The sequence below is a fragment of the Liolophura sinensis genome, chromosome 6 (assembly GCF_032854445.1).
Source record: "Liolophura sinensis isolate JHLJ2023 chromosome 6, CUHK_Ljap_v2, whole genome shotgun sequence".
Lineage (NCBI taxonomy): Eukaryota > Metazoa > Mollusca > Polyplacophora > Chitonida > Chitonidae > Liolophura > Liolophura sinensis.
Window position 1 is genome coordinate 42,525,927 of NC_088300.1, and position 16,817 is coordinate 42,542,743.

At 38.4% G+C, this 16,817-nt stretch overlaps 2 protein-coding genes across 4 annotated transcripts; one reads left to right on the plus strand and one right to left on the minus strand.

The window, feature by feature from the left end:
* The first annotated feature begins 1,773 nt into the window (after window positions 1–1,773).
* Window positions 1,774–14,024, plus strand: LOC135467741 (uncharacterized). 3 transcript variants are annotated; one of them, XM_064745573.1, is made up of 2 exons: window positions 1,774–3,531; window positions 11,956–14,024. In XM_064745573.1, the coding sequence occupies exon 2, from the start codon at window positions 11,975–11,977 to the stop codon at window positions 12,728–12,730; it is 756 nt and encodes a 251-aa protein (XP_064601643.1). In that variant the 5' UTR covers window positions 1,774–3,531; window positions 11,956–11,974; the 3' UTR covers window positions 12,731–14,024. The 3 variants fall into 3 exon arrangements, with proteins under 3 accessions (XP_064601643.1, XP_064601644.1, XP_064601645.1); XM_064745574.1 differs by lacking the exon at window positions 1,774–3,531 and adding an exon at window positions 7,082–7,204; XM_064745575.1 differs by lacking the exon at window positions 1,774–3,531 and adding an exon at window positions 8,349–8,402.
* A 77-nt stretch (window positions 14,025–14,101) lies between these two features.
* Window positions 14,102–15,954, minus strand: LOC135467743 (uncharacterized). Its single transcript, XM_064745576.1, has 3 exons — window positions 15,763–15,954; window positions 14,771–14,909; window positions 14,102–14,523 (listed from the first exon to the last, which is right to left on the minus strand). The coding sequence occupies exons 1-3, from the start codon at window positions 15,824–15,826 to the stop codon at window positions 14,352–14,354; spliced, it is 375 nt and encodes a 124-aa protein (XP_064601646.1). The 5' UTR covers window positions 15,827–15,954; the 3' UTR covers window positions 14,102–14,351.
* Between the last annotated feature and the right edge of the window lie 863 nt (window positions 15,955–16,817).

A 16,817-nucleotide genomic window follows, 5' to 3' on the forward strand; every position in this document is an offset into this window, starting at 1 on the left:
TTTGCTGTTTTAACTCAAGAATATTTCACTTGTACCACGGCGTCCAGCACTATGGTGGGATAAAACCGGGCAAGGCGCAGGGGAAGCCCACGGCCATCAACGGAATAGCTGATGGCGTCATAAAGTGAATTGTGGTTGTATTCCATACGCTAACATATGTCGCCGTTATGGCGCGGTTTGAGGTTACTGTATTGGCCATTATAGTTATATAGATTATCGTTTAGGAACTTTTCTCAGGAGCATTTGATTGTTGTTCAACACAATCGTTTTCATTTAATGTATTTATTTCGTGTTTTACCGTAAGCCATTCTCAAAATGTTTCACTATACGACGGCGCCCAGCATTATGGTGGGGGTGAGTGAGTGCTTGGGATTTAGCATTATGGTCGGAGAAAAGTGGACGTCATATAGTGAATTGAGGTAAACCACGGCCATCCGTAGGCTGCTGTCTGGTCGTCCCAAGAACGTACGACAGGAGATGAAGTTAGCATGAACTGGACTTGACCTCACAGGGATCCTATTGGTGACAGGCTCCTGGGTCATTATGCTGCATTAGCACGCTAAACACACGGTCATGAAGGCCCCCTGTTCGTTTTCAATGCATGTACAGGGATTATATGCATTGGTATAGGTTTACATTCTGTGAAAACTAGATTGAATGACTTGTAAAGCATCGTTTAGTTTCTGGTATGAATTTATCTATCATGTCCAAAACATTAAAGTCGATTATTGTTGATATATTAAGAAATTTCAGACCTGTTGATACATCTGAGGTTAACTGTTAAACTGGATTCCCCTGTTTTAACAGTTGTCCTCGAATGTATCAGCAGGTGTTCGGCCAATAAATGACAGTAATGTGTGGGAAATTACAGATTAATTCATAACAGAAATTATACCGCCTGGGGGTAGATTTACGCCTTCAAAGCATCCAATTGTAAGACAAAGAAGCCTTCACCTCTCGGGTTCCCCAAAACCTATGTAATCTTAATCTGTGTGTAATCCGTGCGAAACCGCCATCATTCCCCTCCAAGTGTTAAGATATTTGTCACACCTGAACTTGTGTCGTTCTACTTTCTGTGATGTTTATAATTTACCCACTTTTAGCAAACTAGATTCTGTAGTGGAAAGCTGCTCCCACGTAATCTGGTTCTTTACATGTTCAGAAATACAGTAATTTAGTCGTGAGATCAGTTTGTGGGTGCATAGACGTTTCTGTTGTTGGCATTACTTGATCGTTACTCTTTGTTGCGTGTACTTGCATACAATGTTGTCACTATTTGAAGAAGTTGTAATTTATAAGGCATTGTTCATTCGACGCGAATGACTTTAGCGTTGTACAAGTCCGCGTCAGCCTCCCATATACCATCCATCTATTTAAACCCAGCTGAGTTCTTTTTATAAGCCTATTGCTCGAGAGTTTGCAAAATATGGCCATTTATACCTGCAAGGTGTAGCAGTTTCTCTGGGCAATTTATATATCAAAAATGATAATTAATTCGCCAATGATATTAATATTGTATATTAACAGGATAGTAAGTATACACCCGCCCAATGGGGCCTAAGTGATTTCTCTAATGTAAAACAAAAGTTAATAATTACTTTATCAACACCTCGGATCGTATCCAGAATTGCCGATACCTTTAAAGATTGTTCATAATACAGTCTGCCGATAGGTACAAATTACTCTCTTCTTCGACATTTACCAGATCAATAACAGGTGCGACGTAAGCCACCCTCTGTGTTGATGGAAGGCGTATATAGTGGGGTGGGGGCATGATTTATAGATTCAAGGATGATTAGCACTATTGTCTAACTAAGAGGTAAAATTAACGTGTTGAGATTGTAGAAAGCGAATAATATAACATTCTTTTTTACATATAGAGTCATTAAATATTTTTTGAATATGAGAAGATATATTAGTATCCGTAATAACATACATGGCTAATCAAGCTGGTTGGTTACTCACAAATGTCCCGTATAGGCCTACCATATAATAGATGAGACCCCACTACTTTAAATTAGATTTAAGTAATTTTTTTTAGATCTATTTAGACTGTACAGCTTTCCCACCTTGGAGAATACCCATGTTGTCACGCACTTGTATATCTATTTCTTGAAAATAAACTCATCAAATTGTCACAAGGTTCACGTCTTTTGGGGCATCGAAATAACATATTTCGAAGCTATGGCTTTAGCATTTGAAATATTATGGACCTAAATTCGGTGTTATACGCACTATAATGCATTAGCATGCTTTCCAGTTTCGTGGAAGTAAAGCCAAATTCCTCTGGCTTTAACCATGCCGTCTCACCCAACCGAATTTATTGTCTAGAGTTATCTCCCTTGGATGCCGTTAACTCATTTGTGATTGTCTAAGGAGATGGCGTGTTGGTACTTATATCAATTACAGAAAATAAACACAAGCCATAGGTTTGGGGAATGTTTGGGTTTTCTGTTCTGACGGCGAATGGTAGAATCATCAATACACCCAATTATAAATGTAAAATGCACACAAGTCATGCAGTGTTTTCAAGACATGAACCTTTGTGAGTCCATGAATATTTCCCGTTTTTGTTTCAAAGGACAGTTCGTTGTATGACAAACAGGAATGAATCAGAAAACATTTTCTTTTTCTCCTCTTTATTGGCTGCTAAGTATTTAGGAGGAATGGTGATTTTCATTTTTCTAGAGTAATTTTCAAGCAGATTGTCATTTACTCAACTGATTTCTGCACGATTGACTGTACTTTTTTAATTTGTGCAAGATATGAAAGCCTACATATGCTATACACAAGAAGGACAGAAATCATTTTGATTATATTACGTGGTGTTCAATTGTATGTTCATATATGGCTACAGTTTTGGTTGCATTTGTTTCATCAAACTATAAGTTGACTCTACCGAGAGAAAAAGTATGACCTCACAGACAAAGTTGTCAAACTAGTAGGTGGGATGACATTGGCATCTTTATATGGTCAAGTGGGTCTGTACATTTCCTTGTATGGGTATTTCAGTGTAATTGTGCTTCTCCACACCCGGATTTAGTCTTAATAGTTCAGCCTGTATTCCTATGCACAGGTATACAGCTCACCCGCATGGGAAAACCTGCCTGTGTATATGTATAAGGGTGGGACCTATTCAGTTTCCAAATCCAGGTTATAGTTGTCAGTTGTTTGTATGGGTGAGCTTATTGATCGATTTTAGGGGTTGTGACCAGATCTGTTTATTCCATCTTGATTGCTAGTCAATTAATTAGTGTGCGTAATGCGCTCTCAGAAGCCGACTGATTACCGCAAAGAACAGACCAGGGGTTCTCCTGCTTTCCTGATTCTGAGCTTGTCCCTGGGGGGTGCCTTCCCTGTTTTTTCGTATCTGCCCCTCCCCAAAACTTGGTCTATCCCGCCATATTGTCCCTATGTAGGCCAAATACCTGTTGGGTAGGGTCTGAACATGCCTGCTCCTGTCAAGTAAAAGCCTTTTAAAGCTCACCGAACTAAAGTGCATCACACATTTTAACTTCATCTCCTGAAAAGGTAAGTTGGGCATTTTGAAAGTAATGATGTTAAGTTTTATTTTGACTCCTCAGTTAATTGCTAGAGTAATAAAAAGAGCGTACCATAACACGGAACGGGGAATATTGTTACAGATTAAGCTCTGTTGATGTATCCGCCATTTGAACTTTGAAATGTGGCTGTATACTCATGTATAATGCTTTGTAAACTAACATAATGCAATATATATATATATATATATATATATATATATATATATATATATATATATATATAGACTAAATAATATATTTCTTGGTTATCATGATACTTTCATAAATGTTAACGTGAGATAAAGACCAAAGGGCAGTTGTTAGAAAGAAAATGGACATATTTATGATAACAAATCAAAAAGGTTATCTTTTGGCCATGTATTGGACAAACAAGAAGCCTAACACAGATTAATTTGGATCTATGTAAAGATAGGAATTGTACTTATCATCTAGAAATCTGGGCTGTCACTATTATCTCGTATATACGCGTCTAGGAAGAAAGTATAAATGTTACCACCAGAAATGAACTATGCCCACTGACACTATCAATGTAGATGTATATCATCTGCTACTTTCAAAAGTGAACGGGCTAGGACATTTGTATATTCCGAGGAGAGAGAACGGGGAGGAGGGGGGATAATGTGTCCATATTTGTTGACATTTGAATGAACATAGCAAATTTTTATTGAGCTATGTTTATCCGTGGTGGAGGATTTTTGCTTTGAAAGTTATTTTGAAGCGTACAAACGTGTATTCAAGGCCTGTGTGTCGCGAAGTACAATTGTTATCTTACGGAGTTTCAAACACATGGGATTGGTACAAGTTATAGCACGAACGAAAAATTAAAACTCATTTTGTCTCAAAATGACTTTTTGTTGTACATTATGTGTTATTATATTTTAATAATTTTACAATCAGCTGTAAACGATAGAAAAAGATTGGCGTTGAATTCTCTCAGACTTACTAAAACTTCCTCGTGACAAATCTTTACACTGACTTACCGTTCACCCTCACATCAAACATTAGCTGATGAGACACAGATTGGTACACATAAACATCGCTTTATTATATAAATGGGCTGGAACACTGTTAGGGAAGACAAAAATATGATAATCACCCCAAATAAGGAAATACATGCCAATACTAATACCCGGGAGCATTCTTACGTGATTATCCCCCCTTAATGTGACCAGCCCATATTATACTTTACGCAGTGACAAGACTTGTCGGCGATCGGCATATACATAAGAAATGTGAAAGAATATGTTATCACTCTATGTTGAAAGGCAATTCTGTGTGTAACGTGTGAATATATTCTCTCAAATCTATTTTCAAGTACGAGATTAAACTCAACAGACAATTACTTACCGGTACATATTTATTCCGGAAAACGTCATATAGTAAATGTTGAATATTTAATTTTTGAAAGAAAAAGCTATACTATCTATTTGTTTTAAAGTGCTATCATTTATCGTAAATAATGATAAATAGTCTTGCTCTGGATAAAGTTATTGGCGCGTATTTTTAAATCTCTATACTTTTATGTTGGTTATGATGTATTGAAATCGCCTAGTTTACGTACGCCATCATGTAGCTCCTTGGGACCAGCTACAGTAAACATCGAGGCATGAAGAATCCCAAGTATACTCGGTATGGAAGCATAACGATGCAGTCCAGTCCTCGCACGTTACGCCCATTTCATCGATCACCACGTGTTAATCGCCTAATCGTCTCTAAAGGCGCACGCCCGCTCATATAGTCAGTCAAGTGTAACGGGTCATTTGGTAGACAAAACGTCTACAGAAGTCGGCCTGTGTGTAGTTACTTATAAAACTGTCACTGTACATACATATATGCATTCGGTCATAGTTATTAAGTCAATAGCCAATCGAATTAGCATCTATTACTTGCCAAGCAGTAATTATATACACGTCTGTGGTAATTCATGATCAGTGCAACTAAAAACAGCGTACGAAAATACATATATGGGATTGTTAACATAATTGCTTTGATTTCGCCGACGCAGTCGTGGGATGTGGCCGTATAGCACACCTTTTATACTGAGCAGCACTGATCAGGGAAATTTCTGGCTTACATGCACAGATTAACAAAGTAGCATGGATAGGTTAATCTCCGGAAGGACGTAAGTATATATATATGTACACAAATAATGCTTCCTGTTTTTGTGCCGATTTGAAATGCAAATACCAATGTCTATACCATGCTTAGTATATAGTATTTGACTTAACTTTATTGGAGAAATACTTCATGTTGCACTTTCATGAGTTCTACTGATTAAACCTCACTCATATTTAGTGATTATCCAATAATTTTATGGACTATACATTTATGTAAGTGTTAGAAAGTCAGCGCGATGGCAATTCGGCAACGTATGTACAGAGCAGAAAGCATAGTAAATTCTTTCCCAAGCAGACCATAGAAACGCTCTCCGCTGTACGAAAATACAACACGAACGTGGAACGAATGCTTTACTTTTTTTCACGTGTAAACTCGGATCAAAGTAAAGTGTATGTATATGTAGCTGCATGATGTGGATATGGTTGCAGACATCGAGCCAGATGCCAAATTTCTGTATCTTTATCAAGTGTTAGGTAAATTATGGCCCGAGATGTAGAGTGACAAGGAAGATTTGGTTCAGCAAGCTAATGCACCCCCAGACACGCTCCAGCCGTGTTTTACCTCCGTGCTATCTGAACGCTATCTCGGAGCACGCAGCATGCCAGCGCTACCCCATCAGCTGTCGCTTCCACCACATCTTACCTTGCGCGGCATATTCTCATTAGCAGTTCAGTTTTTATCCACATCCATTTAAAATAGCCGACTTATATATAAACACACCACTAGTATATTTTGAAGCAGTTAACATGAGGTTAAAGAATACACTAGCCCATATATAACATGAGCCAAATGCCCAGCTCCGCAGGGTGTATACATGATGCTATCTACGGATTTAACCACTTGTTTTTTCCTGTTTAACATCCCATGTTCCCACGAGTGTGGCTGAAAGGCAGGAACAAAGACTGATGTGGTTAAACAAGGGATAACGTTTCAAATCCTTAGAACATGACATTTGGACTGACCCACGAAAGCGGATTATACAAGGGCTCAGATTAGACGGATCTTTTGCATAGCTGTGATCACGAAATATACTGTTTAAAAAGTTGAGGATTTTTTCTACGGTTAACATTTCCGAGCCGTCGGAATCTGCTTAGATGATATAGAGCTTGGTCATGCGCCCAGCTGTTCAAGAAAAACATGGAGGAATGTTTTCCTTCAGTTCTTAGTTCATTGTTCTCTTAATTACCCCAGTCGTGTGGCGTTGACAGATGTGCTCAAAACTGAACAGATTTTTATCAATTCTCCCTGGTCATGTGACGTGAAATCTGGCCTCTTCACCTCTTCATCTCGTCCAATCAGACGGCTGCTGAGGGCCTGGCTAAGCCAGGTAGCTCATGTCAGTGAAATTAACATTGCATGCCGGTCTGACGCCAGATGTGGTTTTGTTCTCGTCATTTATTCATGTTTCAACAAATCCATATAACTTGCTTATAGACGTGGTGGGACTTACATGCACGTTGAATCTGTCTTTTCCCGTTCATCCGAATGTTGTCTGATGTAGTTTAGTTGGAGGACCTCAAAAGGTAAGTCGTGGGTCATGCCAAAAAAGATCCCGTCCTTATAACAAGCAACCCGCGCTTAAAATTTGCAACGATACTTAGGAAAGCCGGACTTTTTTCAAGTATATCGAGAAATATTGAAAACGTTACAGTCTGTATCGTAATGTGAAGAGAAACTAAAGTCAATTCATGGTGAAAATTTACAGAGGAATGGGTAGTTCCTTAATTTATAGTGGTGAATAAATACACGAAGTGCCAAGAAATACAACCAACGGTGTCTGTTTTGCACATCTTTATCTTTCATTATACATGTAAATCGGAAGGTCTTGAAAATGTTATTTATTATTCAAATCTTGATATGTGTCTTTACCAAATCTCATCAAAAACTAATCGTTCTTTCTAAAGAAATAGAGAACAAAACATGGCCTTGTATCCAACATGGCGGCGAGTCTTTCATCATAAATTATGACGAATCGATAAGACCTGGCAAACCCTATACACGAATGTTTACTCATGATTTAAGTTCATTTATGTAGATTTTTTGTGAAACCAACCTGACATTATACACTAAACGTAGATATAATGTGCACGAGCTATGTTTATGTATCTCTCGTGACAACAGTCATTTGTGCAGTCATAGAATCAGTTGCATGAGTCTGTCCTGGCTTATCAACATAAACTGGGCATAAACAATAGTGCAATGATGTTTCCCACAATGTATAATGTGTAATTAATTACTGTGCAGATCATTAGTATATATACAAAGACAGAATTGCAGTGCCTCTAGAATGACGTATTTTTTACGCTCATAAATAGTGTTCTTACAAGGCCAGTTGTGTCGATAAATGAAAGTGTATGGGTGCAATTAAAATCACATGCAGTTGAAAAGCATGGGTGACCTAACCGAGTTCAACTGGGCTTTGTCATGATTATAGCTGTACAAAAAAGAGACTTAATTCAGTAACACACGGATTGCATTGACAGCCAGAATAAAGAGAGCCACGCGCCGCTTTGCATATCTGCCCTCAGCATCTGCCCAGTTTCACACACGTGACTACACACTCCCCGGTTTCGGTTACAGTTTAATTATCCACAGATTACATTCCTTAATTAGAAACTGTTTAAAACGCACTGTAATGGCGGACAGCATACGCACAAGAGAGGTGTATCTTTGCAACAGCAATGTGCCACACGAGTAGAGGGCTCCGTTGAAATCCATCAGGTAAATACCCACACAATTCTATATTTAATGCACCAAGAGTTTTGTACTTAATAGATATGATAAATCTTTAAATAGCTGTAATGTATTCAGTCACAAAAAAGCCTTTGAAGTGCATTTTTTCTCAGGATATCTATATGCTTCTGGCGTTCTGGGTGGTATGGTTGGAATGGAAGGATTTGTCCGTATCTGAAATTACACCCTTGGTTTTCCTCAGATGAAAGGGATAAGCTATGGTTATATGGACATACGTCTCTTATTGAGGAAGACTTAACAGGAGAATAGTTGATACCCAATACAGTTGGTGGAATTTCAAAGATAGGCAAAGCAGAATTTTGCAGAATCAGAACTACATGTTTTTACCGGTATATACACAGAGGTTGAATCTGTTAGCCATGGGCGCCAAAGTCCCTTCCTCTCATCTCCACGGCAACTGTCAAAGATCTGTCATCGAGCACCTGCTATCCCATATTCCCGCGAGAAAACGTGTAACTTGTAGAAGAATATTAAATTCCGAACAGACTTCAGAACATTGAGCTATTTTGGCGCAGACCATTTTGCCGTTCTGTTTCGGGAATACTTCAGATTTTTTTCTCCAGTAGTTAACGTCATTGTTGGAGAAGCGTTACGTCGCTTGCACTAATTTATCTTCCCGTCAAATCAGCAAAGCATTCTGGACTGTCTGCCAGCATATATATACCAATAGACCCACTACTTTCCCGGGTGTCGCTGGAGTTAGCACCCAGCTAGGAGCCAAGAAGTATACATAACTCGTTATAGACATGCATGTTAGTGAAAGGTTAATGATAAGTAATAAGAAAACCATTCGAGTTTAGTCTATATGCATATGATCGCCAAAACTAGGTAAGTGTTGAAAGTAGGAAATGTGCATGCTTTTAAGGAGAAAGAAAAATGCTGCATGTTAGCTGTATAGTTTTCCTGAATGATGTTTCCAGATGTCAAAATGAACCTCAATCGGATGACCACTTTGATTTGATAATATATCCGGGCCACCTCTATATACATGCAGTACAATAAAACAATATTGTTTCTACAAACCCTGCCGCCTAAAACGTTATGACAGAAAACATGTGATTATATACGAAATTATGCGTTATTATTTCTAGAAACACCAAACACTTTCAGTGACTCATTGGCATTGGGTCAGCGTATCGTGGTCATATGACTGAAATAATGTTGAAAGCAATCAGAGGACCAAACAAAAGGCACTATAGCACATCTTTCAGTACCCTAGCAAAGCCAGTCTTAGTGAGCCATTGTATATATTGTATATTAAGCTAGGTAACATTAAACTGTCCTCGGGGTGTATACCTGTGATTGCAGGCACATATATGAATATATATTAATACGCCATTTCGTTTTCCATAAACATAGACAGCCGTTGTACAGAAGCTATATGATGACATGCCGGATGTCGCCAGCGTGACTATATTGCCACAATATGACATACAGGGACATCATTCAGTACTGTTCGTTAAAGGACACGCGCAGTCTTAATACATTGGACAAATCAAACACGTATTGCTGTTTCTTATAACCTCCCTATTTATTTCTTGTGAATAGATAACATGTGTGGATAATTAACAATTATCGTGCTTCTAGATTACGCCATATTCTGGTGAGTGAATCTCCTCACAATATAAAAAATGTAGTCAATATGGCTGGAAGTCATTCATTATTGACGCTGGCCGCAAACCATCATGTTTAACCTTGTAAATAACGCCAACAGTTATACTTCAGAATTTCAATCAGCCCTGATGATTAACAGATGTTAACATTGGCTGAGCAACTGCGGCCCCTTCGTTGCTCCAAACCGTTAGCCTTGCATCGTGTTGAACATGAGAGCAACTATATATACTTCTTGTGAATACAGTCTGTGTACTCTGAGCCATCAGAGTGCTCAAAGGCTTCTTTACCACCTGGCTGGTCGGTTCTGGTATCTATACAATACTTGAATCGTTTGTAGCGCTTGGCACAAAGAGACAGATTTCAAGCTCCCATTCTTCAAAGGCATCGTGCCCTAAGTTGATAACAATCATGACGATCTACATGTGCATGTAGCATGTGTCGATGTACTTACACGATGAACTTAATCGAACTCCTGGAAACGGTACCCTATGAACACAATTGCCACCAAGTGTCAGTGCTGGAGTGGTTTCTTTGGCATGGTGTTCGCCATGCATTGAGGATGCACTGTTGAAATGACACGTGATTTGGCATTTGTACCTGTAAGTATAGGTCAGAAATTTCGCTGGCCAAGGGAGATGTACATCAAATGGCATGTTTTTTCTAAGGCATTTGAATAAAAAAAGCGTCTGCTACAGACAAAAGAGAGCACCAAAACCATTCGCTCTGAAACACCTATATGTGTAGTTTGAACTTAAAAGCAAATTTCCAGCTTACATCTGACTTTAACTGGTGCTTGCTTATTTATATGCCTGCACTGCTATTCTTCACGACAGGAATCTTAGCTACGTAAACAAATATCGTTCATAAACTGATGCCTTTTTTTACCATTCCAGTAGTGATTCTTAACTCCACCTAAAGCAGGCAGCGTGGATGACCAGCAGGCAATGACATTGTTATGCAGTCGTGTAAACTGCTAGCGAACGAACGCGAACTTTTAACCACTTTAGCCCACATTTTTGTACGCACATTACTTTCATATCACTTTCCATACGGATTATACATATGCAGGAAGACAGAAGATAATACGATAGAGACAAGCTATATGATACTATATATCACGGATGTATAAATATTTATTCCTCCATGATTATATCAAGGCGTGTAGAAGCAACTGCTCCTTTCGAGGGGAACTTGTAGGTTTTAATTTAAAATGTTCAAACCGACAGTTTTCTTCCATGTGTAAAAGTGCTACATATATAAGGTACTAGCATGCAGATTACCCAATATTCTGTTGCGGCTACATGTCACCGGGAATAATCAAGACACTAAGCTTTTTATAGCAAAACTTAAATATAGAACGCCACTAATAGACGTATGTTATTACTTCATCCGCGGGACTTACCTCAGACCTAATCACTCCTGACATAAAGGACATAGTTATGCCAACATTTGATCACGCCTTTTGTACACTTGGAACGTAACCAAAAGCTGATGTTATTTTAAGAAAACGTTCTCTGACTCACTTTTTTGGTTCCAGTTCACCCAGCACCACCACATTAACACATGCTAATTTTTGTACTTTTTAGACGACAGCTGTAACGCTCTGCTACTAATTCCTGTAGGGCCTAGTTTGTAAACATCAAATAACTACAGCATTAACTGAATACCTATACATACACATCAAACATAGACAGCGACACAGAGACATGTTGTAAAACACATTTTACAACTAAATTTGGCAGTTCAAATCTTCTCCCTGCTTTTGAAATCGAATGGATTATCGGGATGGTTTCTTGTTTAGTCATTTGTTTAAGAATATATTCTGGTTAGTCATTTGTTTAAGAATATGTTCTTCTTTCTCTTAATTTGAAGATTTATTAATACGGTTTTGTGTTCCTCTTTCCAGTTACACCTCACGGTACAACATGTCTGGCTTGGTAGACCTTGACGAGATCGTACGGCTTTGGGCCAAAGACATGTACGAAAGAACTAGAGGTAAAGACCTTCCAAAACTACAGGACGTCGGCCTGACCGTTAACTGGTCACATGTCAAGTTCATCTCCGGAAAGCCGGACTACGCTGAGCGTAGCAAGATTCCACGACAAAACGGCACCGTGTTGTTTCGATCCACGTACTTGAACAAGACAGACGCTCCCCAGGAGCATTCGTTCCGCACAGAGAGGACCACGTGTTCGTCTTACACGACCTGTGTGTCTAAAGGCTACACCAAGGGGGTTAATCTGGAACTAAAGCTGGCCCTCCCGGACGAGCTTGTGTCTGCAACAACGAGCTTTGGTCGGGAGGTCACAGTGGAAAGTACGGATGAGGAGACCAAAGAAGAGACCCTCACGTGGGGAGTGGACAGTACCATCAGAGTCCGGCCTAAGTACAAGGCCACCGCTGAGGTTGTCGTGGAAGAGGAGGAGTTCACGGCGAGCTTCGTGATGAGGGTTCGAATACGGGGCAGAATCAGTGTGGCTTTCACAAACCCAAAAGACAACAATGCCTTAGTGAAACTCGTGGAAAATGACATTTCAGCCGTTATGAAATACGCACAGGAAGACGGCAAAAAGGGTTTCGTAATTCAAGGCAAAAACGTTTTGTGGGACGTGGAGGGAAAGTGTAGTTTTAGATACGGCATTGAACAGAATGTGCAACTTCACGAAACGCCTCTCGAATGAGAGAATGTGACGTTACCAGATGTTGTGAGTGCCTATATACGCTGATGTATAGCAAAATGTTGTATCTCAGCCGTACTTTTGTGTAAAGGAATAGCCCACTGTACACCCCCTTTGGATGAGACGCAATACTGCATACTAGTGCAATAGATTTAGCTTTAATATATCAACGCTTCATCCATATTATAGTGTTTGTTAGAGCTGGTTCAACATGTCTAGGCTAAGCAGACTCTGTGTGCTGACTTCAACAATTACACCTTCCCCAACATGATTTAGAATTTCAACTCCAGATCTGTTTTAACAAACAAAAGAATAAAACACTTCATAAAAATTCAGATTTTAATTATTTAATACCAACATGTCTGATTTGCTGAATTTACCTGTGTATTAATAAGTTTCTCAATAAAATAACTCATTATTTTTTAAGTGAGTTTAAGAGGAAACATTATCAACACATGTACTATAAACTGTCAGCAATAACTATCTCATTTTGCATATCACATGTCCAAGATAATCCATGACCACTGCGCATGAGTACATATGGATACTGATGAAAGAGAATCCCGCGAACTTCTACCAAGTCCCTTATCAATACTTGTCCAACAGAAATCTGCTTAACGACAAAGTGTATAAAATTGACAACAGTAATGAATACAGGCCTAACATTTTCAAATAAACCAAAACGAATAACATCCATCAACTGGCTTTTCAACTGAGTAAATAATCTATGAGTATATTATTGCACCTGAAAGGCTTAACAGTTTTGCTGCAGAATCAGTTTATTTAAAGTCAGGAAGAAAATGAATCCAGCATCATGTTAGGTTCAACAAATAACAACTACAAAGACTACAGAATGCCAGAGCGAATAAAGCTACCCTGGTGTTTTTGTACCATAAAAAAATGGCTACTATAAAAACGAATATAAAATACAAATCAGTGTGTAATGTTGTACACATAAAAAGTATAATCTGTAAAAGAATCTAGATGATGACATGATCAGTTATGTGTAAACCATCATTGTATAACAAGTGACAAAATGACAAAACTTGCAAGAGACCACTCATAGGACAGGGATAAGCATAAACCATATGAAAGTTTGGGTAAAAGGAAGCCTAATCTAAGAATGAGCAGTGTCTAGAATTCCTAGATGTATGTGTGACTACGTTCCTTCTTCCATATCTTCTTCATCCTCAGCTTGCTCTAGACCATACTCGGACAACTTGGCTGCCCAGGATTTTGACACTTTTTTGTGAAGAATCAAAACAACTTGCTCCTTTTTAACCTACAGAAAAAATATAGCATTTAATTTTCATGCAAATAGTAGATATAGTAAAGCATTATGACCTCTGAAAATACAAGAGGAACGAAAGTGCAATGAACACTAGTGTATGATTATAATATAAGAGCTGAGTGATAAATTGCAACAAGCATTAAAATACAGAACAGATTATAAAACAAAACATCTTTTCATTTAACAAGCTTGGCGACAATGAAGTGTCCAAAATGACTTCTTATTTTACATGCATGGCAGAATAATAGAGTAAAAAAAAAAAAGAAAACTGTCTGCCTTGCAATAATAAGGTGTGCAAAAATTTGGTGTTTAAGTATTTCAATGTGCTTAGAATTATTGGGCAAAGTCCAAAATATACTTTAAGAGAAAAACAGACCCACTGCATATTACCTCATGATAACACTGATCCGGATCAATTGGTCCTGGTAACTTCTTTATTCTAGCTCTGTAGTTTGGCTGAACACGTTTACCTTTGTCCTTCATCCTAACAATCACACTGAAACCCCTGGAAGCAGGAACAGTTAAAACATGTATCATGTGTTTGTACAAGACCAGATGAAAGGATATTTTCAACATCAAATTGTTATTACCCATTTCTTTCACACTTATAAAAAAAAAACTATGTGAGGGGAGGTTAGGGAAACCTAAAGTTAACACCAATCTTATGAATATAACAATAAACATAATATATCCATATATGAAAAAAAACACACATGTGAAATGAGATGACATGGAAAAGGTAAAACTGTTACCATTCTGTGAACTCTGGTGGCTCTATAAGAGCATTACTTGGCTGTTTGGAAAAGCTCTTCAAGAATTTCGTCTTGACGGCTAGGCCTGGAATCACAATTTGCACTCTGACTTTGTCCTCACCCTGCTCCTCTGCAGTTACTGTTTGAAATAGAAAAGATATTAAATAATTCTTACATTTTCATTCAGAAGTAATGTATTAAATTTGATTTAGAATGACGATGACACCAAACATGATGACACCATTAAAATCAGGTCCCATCCTGATGCTTCTGCAGGAAACAATTACATGATTTATTTCATTTTTAGTTGGTTGTGCCTGTGGACTGGGCTCTCCTTTGAGCAGAACAGGCATCTGCTAGTGTTATTAGATAAACACCAAAGCTTCCAAACCCAAGAAAGCCAAGAAACAATCTTTGATGTTAACGCATACATGAACACCATTCCCCATCTAACAAAGTCATTCTCTTACAAGCAAACCTGTTTTCCAGTAACAAATTCCAAACTCACAGTTGATGGTAGCCTGATGAATCAGAACTGGTATGCTAAAACTGGTATTTACCTTCTAATTCATTTGGCTAATATGATCACATTGTGTTATCTTTCTATTTCGCACATCTTCAATACTCAGACTAGATAAGAGACCTGCTTCCAAAAAGTTTATTTCAATTTTTTTTTTGAGTTTCATTCCTTGAGATTTGTTTGAGACAAACTTCAGTTTCAAAATATGGACAACGCGGATGCGATGCTCGCAACATTCCTAACCATTCTTGCACGTACCACAAGTCCGCAACTATTGTTTACTTGGTCGTATGTGAATTAATGTAGTGTAAAGTACCAGTATGTTTGCAAAGTGTTGTAATGTACGGGGTGAAGTAATAATAATGGTGCAACAACAACGACACGCCCAAGAACACCAGACGATTACATTAACTTGTTTCAACTGAGTCATTATCAAAAAGTCGAAGAGGTTAAGTTCTAAGAAACTACGTACCGCCAAGAGGATCTTTAAATTCCTCCTCAACTGGAATGTTTGTGTCTGTTTCTTCTTCTGCCATTGTTACGAGATGGGCGAGAGAGTGCTCCAAGGGAGACGACTCCCGCAGAGCCTTTGAAAGAGACGGACAAAAAAATTTATTAATTTTCTGTGTGTGTTAGTGTTGTTATACTGATATATTGAACAATAAAACGGTAAGTTCTTCGTAAAAATGTAAAGGTATAATTGTTGATATGTGGTTTATAATACATGTAGGCCTATATGTCGTATTACGATATAAAAAGCACAGATGACGCCATAATCTTTACTCCATAATTATTTGGCCATTTAGGTACCGTGTGAACAATCAGTACGCTATAAACAGCCTACGGTGACGTTTCGTGTGTGTTCACATATGCAGAATTACACGCTGACTTGAAGGACAGTTTCGTTACTATTGGATACAGTGTATTATAAATGGACATGTGTATACAGTAGTTTTGTTGGATTAAGGGAATTATTTATTTATTTATTTGATTGATGTTTTACGCCGTACTCAAGAATATTTCACTTATACAGCCATCGGCAGGTTGCTGTCAGACCCCACTAAGGGATTAAGTTTGCCCCAAGTTTTCGGCTATATTTAATTCAGTATATGCATGAGTCGCCCTATATTTTTATGGTCAACACTTTATGGCAATCCCCGTCATAGAAACTATTTTGCTTCTGTCTACATGCACAAGCCAATCCTCAATCGTGTCTGCTATGGCACACCTATGCAGTTCGCGACTACATTGATACAGGTTCGAACTTTGAACTGATCGCGCAGATCAACTATAAGCTATACAGAAGATGCGAACCCAAGGCACGAGCTAAACCCAAACTGCACAACAAAGGCAACAATAAACATATATGGTTATAAGTTCAAGCTATATAATTGTTTCCATTGTAAGCGAGGGGGGGGGGGGGGGGGACTGCTCTATTTTGCGTGAAGATTTTGTACCAATTTCTTCATGATATAATAATTTACCTGTCCAATTAAAGTAGCTTTTGGCCGTTCAACAGGTTAAACT